General features: G+C 42.3%; 1 protein-coding gene and 2 long non-coding RNA genes across 5 annotated transcripts; 1 reads left to right on the top strand and 2 right to left on the bottom strand.

Moving 5' to 3' along the window:
- Positions 1 to 477: 477 nt before the first annotated feature.
- Positions 478 to 21,703, top strand: LOC107310163 (uncharacterized). 2 transcript variants are annotated; one of them, XR_014943380.1, is made up of 2 exons: positions 478 to 644; positions 20,927 to 21,611. It is a non-coding gene; the product is annotated as an uncharacterized LOC107310163 (long non-coding RNA). The 2 variants fall into 2 exon arrangements; XR_014943379.1 differs by lacking the exon at positions 478 to 644 and adding an exon at positions 19,578 to 19,717 and having other exon boundaries at positions 20,927 to 21,703.
- On the bottom strand, positions 11,951 to 14,084 carry MOS (MOS proto-oncogene, serine/threonine kinase). Its single transcript, XM_015855594.3, has one exon. It carries the CDS (start codon positions 13,197 to 13,199, stop codon positions 12,093 to 12,095), a length of 1,107 nt encoding a protein of 368 aa, XP_015711080.2. The 5' UTR covers positions 13,200 to 14,084; the 3' UTR covers positions 11,951 to 12,092.
- Positions 17,317 to 20,873, bottom strand: LOC146761767 (uncharacterized). 2 transcript variants are annotated; one of them, XR_014943382.1, is made up of 3 exons: positions 20,743 to 20,873; positions 18,124 to 18,223; positions 17,317 to 17,520 (listed from the first exon to the last, which is right to left on the bottom strand). It is a non-coding gene; the product is annotated as an uncharacterized LOC146761767 (long non-coding RNA). The 2 variants fall into 2 exon arrangements; XR_014943381.1 differs by lacking the exon at positions 20,743 to 20,873 and having other exon boundaries at positions 18,124 to 18,260.
- Positions 21,704 to 21,952: the final 249 nt, after the last annotated feature.

Raw genomic sequence — 21,952 nt, 5'->3', positions numbered from 1 at the left:
AAAAATTATTCCTTCCAGCTTCTTCACACAGGTAAGTAAATATCCATTATCAAAATAACTTTTTGCTTGCCTTCTCTCAGCAGTTCTTAGCTCCCAGTTCACGTGTTGTACTACACCTATTTCTCTTCTATTAAAACCCATTAAATTCAAGTTATACTTCCAAATCAATAATTCAGTTGCTCCTGTTAATTAACTATTTAGGAGTTGGGAGTAGTTTTCTTGCCATCAGTCGTGGTCCTCTGCTTAATTTTAGCTTGAACATCTCTAATTTGTGATGCCATCCTATTTTTTAGCTGTTTGTTGCCATTGAATTTAATCTTGCCAGGTTTTGCCTTGGAAGATTTTCCAGGTGACTGGGTCTAAATCATAGACTTTTATCCAAAAAAAAAAAAAAATGATGTTCCAGTATTCTACAAATCTAAATCCCTTTAGTCTAGACATCTGCTGACCTTCTGTTTTCCTTTGCTCATGTGACAGAAAGAATCTTTGAGGAGACTTCCTATATGTCCGACCCAGAGCTAGGGTGGTCACAGCTCTAGTGTGTGTCCACCTACACGACTGAACAAGCAGCATGTGCTGGCTCTCAGCACACTCTGAAGGACTACAGTGACTGCTATTGAAGCAAACGTTTGTGCTGCCTTCTGGTAAGTGCTGATCTCTGAAGTCCAACTTCACTTTTGAGTGGTTCAAAGGACAGATATACTCGGCAGGTTCTGTAGATTGGCTTGTTAACGCCACTGCTCCTGTGGTTTAGATTTATTCTAATGTCATGCCCCTTCTGACAGCGTGCACAGTAGCTTCCTTAAATTTGCTGTGTTGTTTTTCATAGTGATGATATGATGCTGGCAGCTCACTAGAGACAGGGCCTGGATTACGCCTGCCTAAGCCTGTAGTCTTCACTTTCAGTGGTGATAAACACATTGCCAAAATATATTCATATTTACTTTGAAAATCATAGAACGGTTTAGGTTGGAAGGGACCTTTAAAATCATATAGTTCCAGTCCCCTGCTACAGGCAGGGACAACTCCCTCTAGACCAGGTTGCTCACAGCCCCATCCAGCCTGGCCTTGAGCGCTGGTGAAAGCATGGATCTGGCTATGGCTTTGTCCTGAATGTCCCCCTGCCCATACCCCTATAATGGGGTGGATCAGCAGGAACGTGCAGTGTGCAATAGGGAGAATACTTCCTTTCAAGTTAACTTCTTTTCTCTTGCTAATCCCTTGGTTACTGTTTAAGCTGGGTGATCATTGTCTTAAACAAACTTTGTTATTGTCAGATTCCCCTTAGCGTTATCAGTTTTTGGACAAACAACCTCTCAGAAGGGCCAGATTTGGGTATCTGTTCACACGCACTATTGACACTTGCATTCCTGCCATGCCATCTGTTGTTATCCAGGCCACGCTACCACGAGGCAGGGAGCCATGCAGTTCCTGTACAAAAACCCCTAGCACCCAGTTCAGTAAAAGCAGATCTAGTGGACACAAACAAAACTGCTGATTCTGCACCCAGTTTTCATTTTAGAAATCTCCAGAGAAGACTTAGTGTGCAGAAAGGTTAATCAAGTATGAAAACAATATTCCAAACAACACAGTTCTTTTCAATTCTGCTTCTGCTACTTCAGGCTCTACTATTTGGCACTGCTTGTCACGATCTAAGACTCTGAAAAAACAGACCATGCAGGAGGACTGCAGTGGTTTGCAGCACAACATGAAGAGCTGCACCTATGTACCTTAAACTGATGTGATCTCAGCAAGCTGCTCTAACTGAACTGGAAGTGGCTTCCATCACAGGTGTTGATTTGCTGCTTTTCTGCAGGTTCTGTACTCAGAAGACTGAGGAATTAGCACTGTGTATACAAGCTCCCACAGTGCATTTTGTGCTAATAAAATACTGTAGCAGTTGTCTTTCATCCTGATGTCTGTGGAAAGCTACCAATGGCAGGGGATTTACCTGGTTAATGTGTGTCTCTGAGGAAAAAAACAATGTAGTAACTATGTTTACTAATATATATAGCACTCATACATTTTGCTGGTGATGTCTCTTGTTATGAAGTCACCGATTACAGTTTTTTCTCTCAAAGACCAGTTTAATCTAATTTAATTCTTTGTCGAGACAGAGTAGGAGGGAATAGTTTCACAGTTCTTGTGCTGCCTCACTGTCACAGAGCATGGATAATGTAAGGAATGATTTTGACCTCACATTGCATTATGATTCAAGGGCTGATATCAAATGCATTGCCGCATCATGTTTTCTATGTTGATTTTTTTTCCTCTAAAGTGTTTTCTTCCTCATCACTTCAAGATTAGTTTCCTTCCTGCAATATTCTTGAGCCACCTGGTCTTCAGATGATGAATGTTCACAAGCACCAGGAAAAAACTGTAAATCCTTGCTATAGATGACAAAATGGGAAATCATCATCTTGATGGTCCAAGACTGTTAAATCAGGAGACTTGTTGCATCTCACATTTTTATTGAGGTTATGTTCCATTGTGAGGCTGAGTTCTGTGGGACTTGTGAAGAGATGCCCTTCCCAGCCCTCCCATCTGTAAGGGAAAACAAAAGGCAGTACAGTTATGCATCTTCCATTGTGGCCTGACCCTGTGTGAATTAGCAAAGGTAAATTACTCAAAAACTGTCAGAAACAAGAGTAATAACATAAAACCTAGAATCTGGAACAAAATGGGATACTTTGGTCTTGGAGTTGTTCTTTAGAAACAGGAATTAGTAGCTACTGAGGAAATCATTGCACTGTGATTGTTCAGAACAGATGGTCAGATCCACAACGTAACATGAAAGTGATCCAAGAGGCATCAATGATTAAGAAGTTTTGGTTTCAAAGGGCTTGCTAACTTCTCAGAAAGCTAATGTGGCAGAGTGGCAGCTGCAGCCTACTGCTTAGACATTATAAGGTTGTGACTGGGGCAGGAACAACTGAAGAGTTTATAATGTTCCATAGAAGAATCAGTTCTGCTGAGAACTTAAGGTAGCCAAAGGGAAGTCTATTGAACATGTCCTCAACCTAAATACACAGCAGAAGTTCCTGATTGCCTTATAATGAAAATGTAGGCTGTACATTTCCTTTCATATTAGTGTGTTAAACATCATCATTACAAACAAAGAATATAGTTTTGTTGGTGTCCCAGGAAATGTACTATTAAAAGCACTAGAAAGTAAAATAATAATAATTTTTAAAAAATGGTATTTTCCCTTGCAGCAAAAGCTTAAATTGTTCTAAAAGCAACTATACTTGGGTGCACATGACTGCAGAATCATAGAGTGGTTTGAGTTAGAAGGAACATTAAAGATCATCTAGTTCTATCCCCCTGCCATGGGCAGGACTGCCAAGATCCCACCATATCAGGCTGCCCAGGGTCCCATCCAACCTGGCCTTAAGTGCCTCCAGGGATGGGTCATCCACAGCTTCTGTGTGGGCCTGTGCCAGTACCTCACCAATCTCTGAGTAAAGAATTTCCTCGTATGTCCCTTCTTGTACTTTAAAACCATTCCCCCTTGTCCTTTTACTATATGCCTGTAACAATCAGAAAGACCAACTTGTTAGAATAGTAGTAATACAAGAGGTGTAAATGCCAAATGTACTACTGCAATAGAAATGCATTATAAAGGATGGAAAAAGGACTGCTCACCTGCTTCCAAAGACATAAGCTCACAGGGGAAAACTCCACAAAGGAGAAACCTCCAGAAAAAGATCCTTCCCCACTGGCAGTCTAATGGTGTCTAAGAGAGGTACCAGCCAGGCTCCACCCCTTCCAGTCACACAGCTGAATTGCCTTCACCTGTGCTCCCAGGGCTGACCAGGTCCTTTCCCCAGGTGCTCAATCAGTGGTTCAGGCCCTTACTTAACAGTTGCCATGCAGTGCCTAAGTAAAAAGTCCTTCTCCATAGGGATGATCTCAGTGAGCTTTTCTCTCCGTCAGTACACATATCTGAGATTGCCCTGTCCCACCTGCAACACCTTGCACTTGGCTTTCTTGAACCTCATGAAATTGAGATGGACCCACTTTACCAGCTAGTCGAGGTCCCTGTGGGTGGTTTCCCTTCCTTCTGTCAATCACTCATCTGTTCCAAACAACCATTTCTGTGTGGAGTAATAACACTAGCAATAGGTTTTTTATCTGTGGAACAAGGGGAGCAGTATTATCTACCTGTAGAAAACTGAGGAATAGACAGCATAACATCAGAGGACTATGGTCAAGTATATTCAGTTTTTATGCAGCAAAAGTTAAATTTTGTCCTATACATAGAAGGGGGTTTTGAGTATTGCAGCCATCCTGCCTGCAAAGCATTAAATAAATATCAATACCTGCAGTTTTTTCAGCATTATGATCTCATGTTTTTATTTTAAGTATAAAATATTACAACATAATCTTTCAATAACTATGACTGTTTGAAGACAGTTCTGAGACCACCCAGCCTCTACTTATTTCTATCAATGGCTCTCTTTCCATAAACTTGCATCAGGTATATTTCCTTTTTGAGAGTCCCCGACGTGTTCAGAGGAAAAACTGTTTCAAATACACTCTTGTGTAATATTCCTGGTGTGAGGTAAAGCCAATCACTTTGTTCTGGCTGGCACAAATGTATATGCTAATGCCTATAGGGACTGCTTCTGTTTCCTGAAAAAAAAAACCCAAAACAAACCAACACACCTTTGATGCAGAAATTGAACTCTTTACTCTCTTCTGTATATAAATTTCTTTTTCAGTGATGAATCCACTATTATTGATGTGCTTGTATACACTGCTAAGCTATTTATCACCTCAAAGCATAGCAGTAATTTGTCATACCAAGTAGCTCATAGTGAAGTCATCAAGGAAAGAAAGAAAAAGATCTCTCAGGTAGCTTGGGGCTTGGTACTGGTAGGCAGAATGAGTCCAGTTGCTCACTTCTTTGTTGTGATGATCTAGGGCAGTAGGGTTTGGAGGTTTGGGGGTGAGGGGGAGGCTGTGCTGCTTTCAGCTGAACCAGACTGCTGTAGCCCGTGGTCGCCAGTGACCTCTGAGCTGAGTTTGTGGGCTTGCTCAGTTTTAAGCATGGCTTCAAATCTCTTAGATCCAGTGATATAGGGTCCTGCTGGTCCATTCAGCAGGCACCTCTAGGATACAAGACAGAAGTTCAAGCACCATCATTGTGTGCCCCGGTGGCGCAGTGGTAGGAATGCCGCTTTGCAACACCGGGGCCTGGGTTCCAATCCCCCTGTGGCGCAAGTGGTAGAAGTGCCGCTCTGCTACACAGAAGGCTCGAATCCCGGGGGTTGGACTCAATGATCTCTAAGGTCCCTTCCAACCCGCACGAGACTATGACTATGATACTATGATGATAATATGTTGTTTCAGTAAGAACCTCACTGTCTGTAGCTTGTAGGAAATCACTTGTTTAGTTGCCTCCTCCAGCCACCCCTCGCTCAGCACAAATGGCTCTTTCATACCGCCCTCATCACGGCTTTGTCAGGTTGTGCTCATCTTTATTGTTACGGCACTTTCACAAATGCTGTTTGCAATTCAACACGTGACTTTTCAACACACAAACAAAAGCAATATTAAAGTACACAAGGCTAAAAAATAATTTCAAAAGCAATCAAAGATATGGGTTTCTTCTGAAAGTCAGCCACTGAGGGGACTCAAGCAACTCCTTTTTAAGAACATCCATTTGCTCCCCTTTAAGTCTGAAAACAACTTACAGCAGTCATTTCATTCCTCAGAGGTCCACAGGGAATGACAGCTGTAGGTGTCTGGAGGTCTGGAGAAGTTCTGCCACTTTATGTGCAAAGAGAAGCTCAGGGGACCTGAGCTGTGATATATTCCTTTGAACGCCCTGTGTGTGGCTTTCGTGTTGTCTGCAAATCATTTTAATGAAACTCTTGGATTAGAAAAACGAGGAGGAGGCCAGAGCGTATGGTGTCTGTCTGTCTAAACTTGCTGTATTACATGATACACATTATGAACTGCCACTAAAAAAAAAAAAATACAGCCTGCCCAGTGTATCAACTGCCGTATTTATACTCAGCTATTTTAATACCCCAGTTAAGGTGCAGCTTTCCTTACTTGTCTCTGGGGCCAGTTCCACTGGCGGCACGTGAATCAAAAGCCTTTCACCATTTTTGAAGTGGCTGAAAACAACACATGGCTTGAAAATAAAACTGCCTTTCCTTCCGCCCTTTTTGCGGGGGGGTAACTTAAAAAGAGAGGGGCATTTACATTTCCAATATTCAGCCTACTTCACTCTTTGTAGCCTGGCACATATGCAGGAGAATATTTATTAAGTTATGAATTACCCTATTATCCCAGGTGCCCTGCAAAGGCAAATGCAGTCACCTCCCTGCTCTGCCGAACACTCGGGCTATTGAACTTCAGTCTGGGTAGGGAGCACAGCAGCTCAGCCTCGTGCACTGGCAAGTCCAGGTCCAATGGTGCCTCTGCTATCAAATTGTCCCGTGGTATCCTGAGCTGATGGCATACTGGGACAGAAGCCAGAAGGCTTTTTGTTGTTGTTGTTCCGTTTTCTTTCTTCAATTGGTTTTAAGGCTGCTCGTTTGACAGGCAGACAAATATTTGGCAGCTGGGCTAACTGAAATATAGAAAGAGGCTCTTTGAACACTGTGTAAGATATCTGTAGCAGATGAATGGCTAAAATAAAGTATAATATTCAATGTATAGTTCATTTTTAAACACGGTCATTTTCTACCGCTGTTTTTGTCTTTGCTCCAGAGGAGGAATTTGTAAACATAGGTAAGAGTGGTGGGAAAAAGAACAAGACAAGTCAAATGTGAAGCATCCACTTAAGCTGTATTGAATTCACAAATAGTTGTGGTGTGCTGTAAAGCAGTTTTTTCGTTTTCTTTGCTGCAGAGAATAAAACTGGGTGCCTGTGTTTGTATTATAATCATAGAAGGTAAAAATAGAGAGCTAAAAGAAACTGGATCATGAGTACTGAAATGGTTTGCATTTGAGTTCTCTGATAAGTGAAATGCAGTGCAGTTCACATTATAAAGGTCCAGAACTTCAGAAGAAGCCTCAAAGGAAAGAGAAGCAAACGACACAAGCTATATAAAGGTGAAATAAATAACCATCGCTGCTTAATTAGCAAATGTGCTTAATAGCAATGCTCCCACCTCCACCCTGCCAGAAAAAAAGTAAAACATAAAGCACTACTTCCATCCTCTCTCTTTTCTTTTCTCATTCTTCCTAGGAATTGTTCATTACAATTGCATGCTGCCTGTGCTTCCATCCATTTTTCTTGCCTTTAAATCCAATTGCTAAAGGAACTGTCAGATCTTAGAGCTTCACAGAGCTCAAGAGAGCACATGGAAGTTGCTTTTCATCATGGACAAAAGTATTTGATTTTGATCTAAAACCACTTCAGTACTCCCTACTACTGGCTGTTGTGAAGACTGAGTTCAAATTAGATAAATCTAGATAAAATTCTGAAATCACAGAATCATACAGGTTGGAAGAAACTACTAAGAAGAACATCCAGTCCAACTGTCAGCCAACCCCTACAGTGCCCACTAACTATATCCCTCAGTGCCACACCTCCATGGTTCTTGAATGCCTGCAGGGACAGTGACCACCACTCCCTGGGCAGCTTGTGCCAATGCCTCAGCACTCTTTCTGAGAAGAAACATTTCCTAATATGCAACCTGAACCTTTCCTGGTGCAACTTGAGGTTATTACATCTCGTCCTGTTGCTGTTATCAGCATGAGGAGGCTGATACCCTCCTTGCCACAACCAAGGAGGTTTCCTTTCAAGTCGTGGTAGAGAGCTACAAGGCCTCCCTTTAGTGTTCTCCTCTCCAGACTAAACAGTCCAGTTCCCTGCGCTGCATCAACTATATCAAACTTAGTTGATGGTAAGACATGAGAGATCTGGCATTTACCAATTGGGACAAATGAGGCTTTATTCCTTCTGAAAAGCGCAGCCCAGATGCTGCAGCCACTCTTGCTGGAGGAGGTCTGGCCCACTCTTAGTATCGCTTTTACACTGAACAGAGCACACTGGCTGGCAGATGGCTGGAGGGCAGAGCCCACGGGTACACTGCAGTACCAGTGATGCTGCATTATCTGAACCCATGCAATACTGAGCCCCATACTTCCAAATCTGCAAGACCCTACAGAGCTGATCAGGACAAGAATGCTTGTCCAGCCTTTCAAGCTCATTATATCTTCATATATACCCTGCTGAGGCATTTAGTGCACAGATTGAAAAACTGGTGTTCCATTTTATGTTTTGCATCATGGCAAACGCTGCTATCAGCACCCTCCTTCCACCAAAAGCAATAATAAAACAGAAAAAAATTCTCCAACCTTCTTTGACCTCTGCCTCCCAAACTGAAAGTGAAAGGATCATCAGTACTGGTTTAATAAATATATCATGCTCAGTAACTACAAAAAGAAGTTGATAAACTACAATTACCTGGTTGTAGCACTTTCTCCAGGTCTTCAATAGAACCTATGTTTAGGTTCATCAGCTGCTGGCAGTCAGCTTCAGGAATGCAGAAAATAAACCAGGGGTGAGGAGCCCTTAAGATTTATCCTGACGTACAACCATAAGTGTGGTTTGAATTTGCAACAATCCTATGTGAAGTAAGCAGTTGGACTCAATGATCCTCATGGATGACTGTCCCACTCTACTCTGCCCTCACGAGGGCCCATTTGGAGTACTGCACTCAGGCCCAGGGCCCCCAGCACAAGAAGGATGTGGAGCAGTTGCAGCAGGTTCAGCACAGGGCCATGATGAGGATCAGAGGATTGGACAACCTCTCCTATGAAAACAGGCTGAGAGAGATGGGCTTGTTCAGTCTGGAGATGAGGAGGATCCAAGGAGAACTTATTGTATCTTTCTAGTATTTAAAAGGAGATTCTGAACAGGAGGGAGACCACTTTTTTACTTGGGCATATAGTAAAAGGACACAGGAAAATGATTTTAAAGTACAAGAGGGGAGATTTAAATTAGATGTTAGAAAGAAATTACTTACTCAGAGACTGGTGAGGCACTGGCCCATAGAGAAGCTGTGGGATCCCCACCCCTGGGTGCCCAGGGCCAGGTTGGATGGGGCCCTGGGCAGCTTGGTGTGGTGTTGGCCCACAGATCCCAAACACATCTCTTCAGCTCTGAGCTGAACGGAATAATCACATCTGTTGATCTTCTGGAGGAGCTCAAAATGCCCTCCACGGTGCAGCCCAAGATGCTGTTGGCCTTCTTCGCCACAAGGGCGCATTGCTAGTTCACGTTCAACTTGGGATCTGGAACTCTGGGTCCTTTCCTGCACATCTGCTTCCTGGACAATTGGCCGTGAGCCTGTAATGGTGTCTAGGTCTCTTTTTGCTCAGTCGCTGGACTTCACATTTCCCTTTGCTGATCCCCATTGATGGATTTCTCCAGCCTGGCCAGACTCCACTGAATAGCAGCAAAACCATTTGCTTAATCAACCACTCTAACCCATTCAGTATCACCTGCAGACTTGCTGATGGTACTCACACTCCAGTCATCCACATTACTAACAGAGATTTTAAAGTGTACTATCCCCAGGATTAGCATTCAGCATACACCACTGGTGAGTGACCTCCAGCTGGTCTCCATAAATCCATGCTGACTACACCTGATTACTTTCTTGTCCTTCATGTGCTTGGAATTGTTCCCAGGATCAGTTGTTTCACCACTTCAGGAAGTGATGTTAACTGTCTTATAGGTTTCCTAGGTCCTCATTATTGATGATCTGCAGTTAGCAGTGACATTACTCTCTGCGAGTCTGGCAGAGCCTCTCTCACCTGCCATGTCCTTTCAAGATTGGCATGGCCTAACAGTGACATCAGCCAGATCCCTTGGCACATGTGTATGCACTCAAGGCCCATGGACTTGTGTGTGACATTTGAATGTTCCCTAACCTGTTCCTTCCTACACCAAGTGATCCTTGCTCTGTATTTCCCATTGGTCCCAGTGGTACCTAAGATTCCTTAATGCAGGTCTTTGCATCAAGAACTGAAGTGAAGAAACAATAGGTGAATACCTTGTCCTTCTCCCAGGGTTTTGTTTCTTTTTTCTTTCTAATTTTTGTCACCAGCTCCCTTGCCCCAGTCACCAGTGGGCCCAGATTCAACCTACTGTTCCTTTTGCTGTTGATGTACCTATAAAAACCTTCACATTGCTCTTCACAAACCTCACCAGATTCAACCCAAGATGGGCTTTCGCTTCTCTAACCCAGCTCTGCATGCTCTAACAGATCCTTCTATTCCTTCTGGGAAAACCCCATTATTTAAAAAGAAATAAAGCATCCCCACTGTTATGACATCACATTACAAAGTACCCATATATTAAGTAGCATGCAGAGTTCTTAGTCTAACCCGAAAGAAAATCCACTGCAGCTTAAAGTTAATGTGAGATGCACCCATGGCTTCATCTGACAATTTATTTTACGTGCCCTCGGCTAAATCATTTTGAAGAGGAATTGGCTCATTATAACAACTCCTGTAAGATAGTGACTGTTCATCATCAAGAGAAGTTATGCAACATGTGAAACAAGTTCTGGTTTTATAGCATGATTATTTTGACAGGAAAAACAAAGAAAATTACAACGTAGTTCTAGAAGCCATTTCACAACTCTTTTAGGAGGGACAGGAAAGAAAGAAACAGTTAAGCTTAGCTCTGCTTTTCAAAGCATGAATTTCAAGGAAAAACCCAAACACCATAAAGACCTATAGAATCATCTCAAATGTACATAGTTGCTCCTTCCCAGGCTTTCACAGGGCTGAGAACAGATGCATGTCAGAAACCAGGAAAATGGCTCAATGCCTTTGGGATTTTTTCTTTTTTCTTTCTTTCTTTTTCTTCCCCTCCAGAATGGAAGAAATGGTGAGGAAAGGGAAAGAAAAACAATTGGACCCAAACTTCACTCTTGCTCTCTTATGAAGTATAGTTTCTGAGAATGACAGTATCTGCTACAGCAGACAGATTTTTATAGTTCCAGCTAAGGGCCAAGATCTAGACAGATCTATAATGACTAGTTTTGATAAATGAAAAACCAGAGCTCTCTGTCTCTAGTATTGCCTAGAGCAGTTCCTCTCCCAGACACGTTACAACCAGATTAGGAAAGACATTAGATAAGAAACAGCGCAATCACAAGCAGAGGTTTGTACAACAACGTACATTTCAAGCACTAGCTAAGTATTATTATTACTTCTTTAAGCAACCTTCCTTTTCAGTCTCTTTGGTATCTTATCTGGTACTGACCCACATATTAAGAAAAAAGAGTGATTTCTTGCACTCCTTCCCCAGTTTGAGGTTTCTGTATCTCTCTGTCAGCTCATATTATCTTTTTTTTTTTTAAATCTATTCTATCTCCAAGATCTAGGAACTTTCTGTTCCACACAAGATGCTTTTGTGATCCTTCAGATACTGCAGTTTACAATATACCAGCTAGCGAGTTCCAACAAACACCCAGTAGCACAGAAAGACTGGAAACTTGGAAAAGAACAGCTTGTTAGGATGTTCATCATCTTGTCAAACAGAAGCTATTAAATGTAAGAAGGTTCCTCCTTTCAACAGAGAGATAAGGTATTTTACATTTTCCACTCTGGAAACAACATACTTACATCTGAGAACAGGAAAAGAATAGATGACTACAAACACTGGTACTCCGTATTCAGATATGAAAATCTCATATGCCCAGGCCTAGTTAATCTAACAAGATTAATCAAGAACTACATTTGTCTCATATGTGGAAATACCAGACAATATTATATACAAAACGCTATCCAGAAGCAGCACTCTTTTGTACTTGAAAACAATTTTTCTTTGTCCCCAGCTTTTCCTCTAAGTGATGGAGCTCACCAGAGATAACTAAAAAAGAGCCACTAAAAAAAAAGTAAGCTATATATATTCTCACCAACACCTGGATCCTTGCCTCTCCATCCCCTCTGTAATTTAAAAACCAAATTCGTTCAATTTCTTTATTTATTTTCTTATAACAAAACATCCTTTTTTTTTTTTTTAAATATAAAATATATCAAAGAAGCCACAGTCATTATTTTTGAAGAAAAAGTGGAGGGGAAAAAGATGAGAGTAACCTTGAGCTCCTTTAGAGGTTCCCCTTCAGGGCCCTGAGGCTGGGGAGCAGCTGGGCCGCGCTGAGGCGCTCCTCTACGTCAGCCTTCCAGCAGCAGCTGATGATGCTCTGAAGCCTTTGGCCCATTGGTGACTCATGGAAGATGGCGGCCGACAAAGAAGGGCGCAAGTTGTAGGCTACCACAGCATAGAGCACGTACTGCCGCTCGCCCAGGTAGGGCTGCTCCCGCATGATGATCTGCCAGAGTGTGATGGCAAAGGAGTAGATGTCTGCTTTGGCAGTGACCCTCTCACCCTTGAGGAGCTCAGGCGCACGGTGGGTGTATGTGCCCCCTTGCTGGCAAACATGGTGGCTCTGGGACAAGCCTTCCTCCAGTCTCTGGGAGCAGCCAAAGTCTCCGATCTTGCATACTCCATGCTCAGTGATGAGGATATTGGCAGGCTTCAGGTCGAGGTGCACGATGCCCTGCGAGTGAAGGAAGGCTAAGCCAGTCACAATGTCACACGAGTAGCACACAGCCTCCTCCATGCTCAGAGCCTTCCTCCCACATCCTCCTTCTTCCTCCTCGCCCTGCCTCCATGCATCTTGAGTGCCATAGATGACATGGTGCAGGGTGATGTTGCCAACATATTCCATGATGATGGTGCCCAGGCTGTTCTGGCTGGCAGGGGCACACGTGCTGGCAGCCACCACACGCACCACATTATCATGCTGCAGTCGGGCTACATTCAGCTCAGCCCAGAAGCTCTGTCGGGACGCCAGACGGTTTTTGCTGCTCTTCTTCACCTGCTTCACAGCCACAGTCACACCATGGTAGGTGGCTTTGTAGACAGCCCCAAAGCCTCCAGATCCCAAGGGCTGCAGAAGGCAGAGTCGGTCCCAGTCAATGGAGCACCAAGCCAAACGTGGGGGCAGGCGGCGTGTCCTGGGTGAGGGGGTCCCTCCTAGGAAGGCTTTTCCATCTTTGCCAGGGATAACTACAGGGCTGCTGCAAGGTCTCAAGTCTGCAGATGGGGAGAGCTCTAAAGGAAGAAAGCTATTAAAAGGAATAGGTGATGGCATAATAAGATGCCAGAAACAGTTAGGAGGACAAGAGACTGGAAAGCTTCCTTGTGGCATTTTCCAAAGGCTCTTTTATCCTCTCTGCACAATTTTCCCCTCCTACCCCCTAATGATCTGCATCTGTCTCAATGAGCTAACCCCATAATCAGGTTCATCTGAGAACATTCTTCTTCCACCCTTATGTAAATCTCTAGAAGGTAAAGGTCTATGGATTTAAAACTAAAACAGATTAGTTTGTGTATATTTTGCATGATTTTTAATCACAAGAGATAAGAAAGATACTTTGCTCAGTGAATATCTCTAGCAAAATGCCCTGGTAGTAAATAAAGTGAGTGCATTTTGCTGGGGTTGTAGGAAAATGATAATTGTCAGATGCATTAGAGAACCTGGGGTCATTCTCAGAGGACACAGCTGAGTAGTAACCACTAACATTTGATAGGCCTATGGCAGGCATAACTAAATGTAAAAGTGAGTTTAAAGGGACCTGCAACTTGTGTTTGACAGGAGGAGGTGTCAACAGAAGAATGAGAATGGGAAACCTGGATTATCACCCAGTGATGTGAAACAGATTGGCTAGGGGAGATTTAGATAAATAGGTGTTAATGTGTGGTAGGAGTTGCTATCAAGGTAGAGGTTGGAGAGAGGTCTCATAGGGGCAGGGTCCAGCTCTGACATCAGCTATGCTGGGACACCTGGGGGCATTGGAAGACACCAACAAGGAACCTCTCTGCAGTTTTAAATATGCTGCAAAGCAACCAGTACAGACAACAGGTTGCAGCAGTGCTGGGGTTGTATACCTGTGTGGTGGCTCCACTTAAAATCTTCAGAAGGTGAGCTGTGACGATAACAGAAAGCTGCAATAAGTAAATCCATCTATACTGCAGATGGAAATGACAGCTGCTTCCCTTGAGACACAACCACTGCAGGACGTCCTTGCCACACCTCCCAGCTGCGTTCAGCTCCACTATCCCTGCTCAGAAGCAGGGTGCTGGGCTGGCAGCCCCACTCATCCCAGTGCCTTCGCCAGGAGAGCCCACACTGGGCACCCAGGAAGGCCTTCAGCTCTGCTGTTCCCATGTCGCTGCTATTCCCACAGCAATATAAGGAAAAAGGAAGCTGTGTGAACCAGTGCTTACCGGCAGGGAACTTTAGCATGTCTTGAGCTCTGGCTGCTGCAAGTGTCATTAAGAGCAAGCACGTAATAAGAACTTTTAGAAGTAATAACAGCAAAGCATGCAGCCTGTGTCCTGAGGGCTGCAACATGAGGCAGTGCCAATAACTTGTGGCAGGATCCTGATATTCCCAGCTTCTGTGACACACTTTTACAGTAAAATGTACGTCTGATGCTGCAGTAGCTTCCCAGCCTCAGCTATGCTTCAAGCTGAGGAGCACAGCATCACCCATGGGCATCTCAGCTGTACTCCAGGAACTCCATCTGCCAGTACTGTTAGCTACTACCACTGTTCATAGACTTGCAAAACAGAGCCTGTCCTGCAAACATCTTCAGGGATGGGGCACCCACCACCTCTCTGGGCAACATATTCCAGTGCCTCACCACCCTTATCGTAACAAACTTTTCACTTATATCCAGTCTAAATCTCTTTTCATTCTGCCTGAAACCATTTCCCTCTGTGCTATCACAACAGTTCCTGCTAAAGAGTCTGTCCCCTTTGTTCTTAAAGCATATGGTTAAATTCTTCTCCACGACCATTAGTTTATTTATTTGTGCATCTGCTCAGTGAAAAAAGCACCCCTTTTAGGCCTGTGTGTTCAGTGTCTTCTAAGAAGTGCTTTCTAGTATTAAGGTAGCACTGTTTCTTTTAAATTCCTGCATTTTTCTCCTAAGTACTTATTCTGCTCTAAAAACAACATGGCTCCTTAGCCTGTACCTTTGTGACTTCTGAATTTTCTTTACCCTTTCTAAAGCAAAGCTTTCTTTTTTTCCGCTTGCTGTCAGTCTCTGTGATCTCACTTTGGGGTTTGATGACAAACTGACGTTCCTTCTCACTTCTATCCTCATTTCACAGTGCAAGTGTTGCTTCCAGTCACACTTCATAGACCTCTTAACGGTATTCTAAGTTGCATGAAAGCAGTTCTGATAAAATCAATTGTGCAGGCGTAAGCGACATCATCATTTGAAGCCAGTCCATACACACAGCCTGCTCTGAGGATGGGCCACAGACGACTGTTTATTTTAACTGCAAGGACGAGCCAGAAGTGAATAGTTTGTATTTTGGAGTTATGGTTGCTTTGCAAATGACACCTTGTAGTAGCAAATGTAGACAAGTTTTCATTAAAGCGCTGAGAGGTAAACCTTAATGCCAAGAACAAGCGCATCCGCGGGAGTTGCAATGCGATCTTACAGCCCTTCTTTAGAAAAGAGCCATAATAATAAACATTTTAAAAGGTTAAATCCTGGTTTATAAATAATAAGATCAAGTTTCAAACACACACTGCCAAACAGTCGCTCCATATTTTTTTATTTTCATCCCCAAAAGGTTACTGTGTTTCAGAGCAGCAAGCAGAGGCTCTCCCTGCTGCAATGCTCTGAGGTGTTACCTGGAGGCAGCTGGAGGAAAGCAGGGGGGGGTCTCATGGCCCATTCACTATGAACACAATTGGACCAGGGATAACAACTTGGAACCTGGTGCTGTGGGTTAATATCACAGTTGCAGAAGAGCACCCTTGAGACGAGATGGTCTAAATATAGGTGTGAGGGTGATAAAGGTGAAACTCTGGACCGCAGAACACTTTCAGGTGACACAGAGATGGGTGCCTCTCCCTGTGGGATTACTGCTGTATAAGGCAGGCACATCATGCAGTGCTTCCAGCCACATTGGCCAAGAGTGTTTTTGCAGTCCTGCCCCTGTAGCGCAGCTAACAAACAGCTTTGCTGGGTTGTGGGGTGATAACAAAGAGCATTGGTGGAATTTGAGAGTTGTAGGTCAGGGAATAGAAAATGGCTTCTGTGCTTAATGAGCAATGTGAATCAGCCGCAGCAAAGGGCCAACGGGACAGCATTAGTGCTACGCAACCACTAGGTGATAGATGATTTCCCAGGCACAGCAGATGTAATGCTGATGCTTGGGACTGAACCCTTGCTGTTGCAGGTGATGTGTGGAAGGGTCAGTGATCCCAGCATCCCACAAAACCCCTGACCACTGATAACACCCAGTTCCATGATCGTAATGATCGCTAGGCTGCAGCAGGACAGAATTCACTGAGTTTGGCAAGTTAGTCTATGCTTACTTGTCCTCAGTGTTAGATAACTCCTGCTCCTACGTTAGAGTTTAAAGGTTGCTCCTTTATCTTATGTCCTCTTAGTCGTATAGCATCTATATTTTCATTTTCAGTGTAAGTACTTGCAAGAGAAACTTAAGGATGTACCCATGACCACATGTGCAATCATTTAATAAAAAGGCAATAAACCAGAGGTGAGCTTAAATTCAAAGGCGCTGCCAACAAGGACTCTTCTACTGAATATCTATCTAATGCTACACAGGGGTAGCTGACAAACACCTTCCTCACAGGAGGCTGTGCACCCTGCAGATAAGCTGCTGCCTCTCGTAGATAAATCGAGGAATTGGGAGAAACTCTTCCAATGTGTCTGGGAAACCAAGCACTGTGTTAAGTGGGAGATACCTTTACCAATAGCGTGATTCACTTTGGACTTGAAAAACGCTGAAGTTCCATACTTACATTTTTTGAAGTGAAACAAAATGTATTTCTCAACTTTGGAAAGTTTCCCCATGCATGCACACATGTACACACACACACACACACACACACCACACACACGCTTTTGTATATATATATAGTATATTTGTATATATATATAGTATATATAATTATATATATATATAGTTAGTGTGCCCCGGTGGCGCAGTGGTAGGAATGCCGCGTTGCAACACCGGGGCCCGGGTTTGAATCCCCTGTGGCGCAAGTGGTAGAAGTGCCGCTCTGCTACACAGAGGCTTGAATCCCGGGGGTTGGACTCGATGATCTCTAAGGTCCCTTCCAACCCACACGAGACTGTGATACTATGATACGATGATATTTATACTCAAAAGTTTAGGCAATATACTGATTTCAGATTAATCAGAAATTGTGATTAACAGGAGCTCAGGGGCACAGGTTTAGATTTCTCTGTCAAAAAAAAAACCCAAACATTCTGTATGTTAGGGTACACTTATTAAATGGAAGAAAAGAAGGGAAAGCAAAGGGACAAAGTATAACAGATCTTTTTCTTCCATTCCTTTCTTCTACACCTTTCAAGCAAATCTGGACAAGAAGCAGTTGAAGACAGGTACCACCTCTTCCTCCATCTGTAGAGCTGTTGACTCTTACCATGGCCAACTCTCTCAAGTCAGTTAGAAACCTGTGACACAGAAGTGACAAGTCAGTTCAGAGGCGACAGCTGGGAGTCGCAAGAAAGCAAAAGTGTCTGTATGACACAGTTAGTGACTCTGGAAAGATCCTTTCTTTCAGACTGGTGAACAGGAGAAAATCTAAAAATTAAAGAATTGGAAGAGCAGGGCATTAGTAATATACATTTTGAAGAGCAAGGAAATGCAAATTTGAAGCAGCTTAACAGCAAACGCTAATTCTTTTCCTTTCCTGGCAAACAATTCATGCTAGGAAAATGGCTACATGGAAAAAGAGCACTTTCTTCTGCAGCTTTCTGCAACTGTGGGTAGGCTGCTGGTTTCGTGGTACTTCTTCACTTAGTGCATTAGTCAGACTTGTTAGCGAGGCTTCCACAGCAGTGTCACAGGCAGACGGGAGGTGTGTGGTATCAAAACAGTGAAGTTTCTCCTGGAAGCGTGTCAAGAGAGGCAACCCACACACTGTGCCTGGAACACATGCCACAGTCTCACAGTTTATCCTACGATCTATGACAACAAAAATAAATCACTTGCATTCATCTGAAGTGATGGAGAGAATCGCTCACCCATTTCTCCCACGAGACCCCCAAACTCACCTTCCAGCTTCTCAAAAGGGCAGCTTGATGGCAAATGCGACTGCTTGCTTCTATTAGGATCTGTCTTGTCACAGACACAGTAGCATCATCCAGTCTGTTCCTTGGTAAAATCATGAAAGGCAGAAACTTCTGCTCATTAGAGTTGCTGCAAAACTGACATTTTACCAGTCATCAGTCAGGAACACAGTTACACCTTTGCTAAATCAGAATAACTACACCCAGGAAAACTGGATGTATGTAAAATCACTCCTTGCAATCCCAAGCATGCAGACCGAGATTATCTATTGAAATGCCAGGCATAAGTTATTCATTAACTAAAACCATTCTGTAATTTTATTGATATATTTTGTGGAGTTCACATATTTTTGTACAGCAAACATAACACTGTAGGCCACAAGAAGCTGCAGCACTATTGTTTAATAGCAGCAAGGTATATTTTATAATCAGGGTATGTGGACAATAAATAGTCTGTTTCTTTGGATGTGAATGTTTAAAATGAAGTTCTGCTGCAGCTTCATAATGTGATTGCTATTTTACAGAGCTTATACACAAAAATATATACGCAATCTTTTTGTCTATATTTTATACAAATACAACAGTAGTTTGTGAATACATTTTAAAGTACATATACATGATAAGCAACTCAATTTCCCATATCACAGGATAGCAAATTTTAAATGCAAGAAACATACACAAATTCTGTCTGGAATGCAGGGTTTTCTGTGTTCTTTTTTTTTTTTTTTTTTTTCTCTGTTTTCGACTCAAAAATTTGATCATTCAAACATTTTAGCATTCGAGTCCAAACGATTTTCCCACTATCTATAAAATAGAATTTCAGCAATCCAAGCCAGGTTTGGGTGTGTCATCATTCCCCAATATACTCTTTCCCAGTTTTTGTCTAAATTCAGAAGCTTTTAGTAATATATAGTATGTTCTTCACTCCACACCATATAAAAAGCCCACGTTTAATTGTAACTAAATCATCTATTTTTTTTATCTTTTTTTTATGTGAACAAGAGCTGGGCTTGTCAGCGTTTAAATTTGCATGTCCAACATTTTAATTCTGCAAGTGCATATGAATACATTGTGGTGTTGTACAAAGTTCATTAATGACAAATTAAGTCACAGTATAAAAATATATCATACAACTATAGGTCTAGTATAGTCCTTTTTTTCTATGGGTAAAAATACATCTGAATGAGACAGGGAGGTTTGTAGCACCATGAGAGGAGTTGTATCCCAAGTTACATTAGCAGCATGATCCAATATAACAATATTGCAGGAGTGTTTCTGAGGAGATAAACATTCACTCTGGTTCAACTGTACCACTGAAGCTTATACTGAAAAGTGTTTACATATGATTAGCAATAGTTCTGTGTCACTTCCAGGGCTAGATAACTGTTATCAAAAGACACTGCCTTCCAACAAAGTAAGACACCCTTATTACATAAAGCTTTGGGACAATCCAAACACATTTTTGAACCACTGTGGCATTGTTTGTATGCTGAGTGTAATGCTAATGCCTATGGTTTTAATTGTACACTGGGAAGATGCAGAATGGGCAGCAAAGTCTATACAGTTTACTACATACCAGGTAAGTACATTTATTTCGGAGGCTTATCTATAGACTGAGAAGAATATAGGATGAGCTGCTAAACCAGTGTATGAGACAGACATAACGAAGGATGCAGCCCTGCTCCCCTTGACGTTTACGGATGCAGGATCAGGCCCTTAGTTAACTTCAGACAGCAGCATAGCGTTGAGAGCATATGTTAAAAAAATCTGCATCAAATACTGCGTGTTAAATATTTTTGCAATAGTTACCACCCAGAACTCCAGAGGACACAATTTACAATTGGTGATTGAGGACAAACTCTTTTTCTTTTTTCTTTTTCTTTTTTCCTTTTTTTTTTCTTTTTTTCTTTTTTTTTTTCTTTTTTTTTGGACTGGTATTCAAAATGGCAGTAGAAGACAGTGTAGTTTGAAACATGTAAACCTAGTAAAAACCATTGTAAAACCCTTAAGAAAGACACACTGGTTCTGTGCAATATAGCAAATTGATAAGAAAACACTGTAAAAATGTACCTGTTTAAAATTACAATGTCTACCATTTTGTACACAAAGCATTATACCAAAGGCCTACATATATGTCATCTAATGGCACTTGAAACAAATTATAATAAAAAGGTTTTATAATAAAAAGCATAACCTGTAAGAAACTTTCTTAAAAGGTTTAGGTTTTTCTTTTGAAAGTGCTATATCTTGTAATATGTGTAACATAGAGGTTGACCAAGCTTTATTTTAAAAAATATTGGCCTATAATACATGTTTAGCTCACTAGGCAAATGATCCTGAAAATATGTACTCTTAACATTCATTATTAGCTTAATAAAGCAATCAGCTCTGGCTCATGTTTCAGTCAGTATATGGTTTTAAAAAACCGCTACTGCCAAATTAACAATAAATCACTCTATTCCACAATTTACTACTAAATTAAGCACAAGCAACAAGTACACAAAAAATATATATTTAAAAAAAAAACAAAAACAAAAAAACACAACAAAACAGAACAAAAAGAAGGAAAAAAAAAAGAAAAACAACAACAAAAAACCAACAAACCTCGCTAGAAGTTTCCAAGTTGCACAAAGAGTGGTGCACAATCAGCCAGCCCTCCCCACCCCCCTCCAAAAACCAATCTGAAACCTAGAAAACAGGGTTTAAAAAACCAATTTTTTAATAGTGGCCAATACTGACTCTGCCTAAATAATATCCAAAAGCACTAATGTGTTAATATTGCTTACAGTGTCACATCTGCTTCCATACTGTCCTACATCCTAGCTCAGCGGCACAGGCCCAGCGCAGCTGCTGGCTGCAGCCCTGACTGAATGAGGTTCAATACCTTGTCTGAGGTCCCTGCTCCTCCACTGAAATGTACGTCTATCTCTTAAGTGAAATGTCAACCCCTTCTCGGGAAGCTAAGGCACTAACCAAGTAGTAAGGACTCCGGCTAAGTACTAAGAACTGGGTGTTGGCCAAGTGTTTGTTGGAGTTTTTTAATCGAGTCTGATCAGCAGCTGGGACTGATAAGCAGGTGGCGCTGTCCTGTGCTGAGTGTCAGATGTGCCACATTGAGTCACCTCCGCGAGCAGCCTGGACAAGTTATCTGGTAGTGGCCGAGGAGACTGAACTTATTTGTGACACTCAACCAAGGAACTCCCTCCAGGCCATCCAAAAACTGCTCACAGTGATGAAGCTCCCAAGACCTGTGTGCCAGGAAGAAGAGCGTGGCCTACCCACTCCACAGCGGCTGCCAGAGCTGAGCGTCACGGCATCCCTCTGCTCACAAGGGAACAGAGCTCACAGGAGCAAGGGAGGCCGTCTCTTCATCCCCAATGGTCTGAAAAGACTCAGAAGAAAGCCAAGTTGTCCCTACGTGCATTGTGATTGCTGATTTCTAACCAGAAATACATTCTGTGGTGTTCACCTTGTGCTCTGTTCACCTGTGTTTTTCTTTCTTTTAGAAAGGTGATGAGAAAGAAAAAAATAAAAAATAATAAAAAAAGCAATATTGAACAAATCATTCAACTAAAGATGTAAGTAAGCAAGCGATCTGTTTCATAGAAACCAGAGGAAGCAGTCATGAAGCAGAGCTAAAAGCCCACTTTGAGATAGCAAGCTCCTAAACCCAAAATCTAGGAGCAGTTTGTAGAATTTCAAAAGGTATTTTCCTTATTAATACATCCTTATTTTAATGCCTTTGGAACACGAACACGTTTATAAAAATGTTATCTTTCAGTAATAAAATTTAAATACATATATGTATAAAATA

Source organism: Coturnix japonica, chromosome 2 (genome assembly GCF_054131305.1).
Source record: "Coturnix japonica strain WE chromosome 2, WE-NBRP24, whole genome shotgun sequence".
Taxonomy (NCBI): domain Eukaryota; kingdom Metazoa; phylum Chordata; class Aves; order Galliformes; family Phasianidae; genus Coturnix; species Coturnix japonica.
This window is presented reverse-complemented; position numbering and strand designations above follow the sequence as displayed.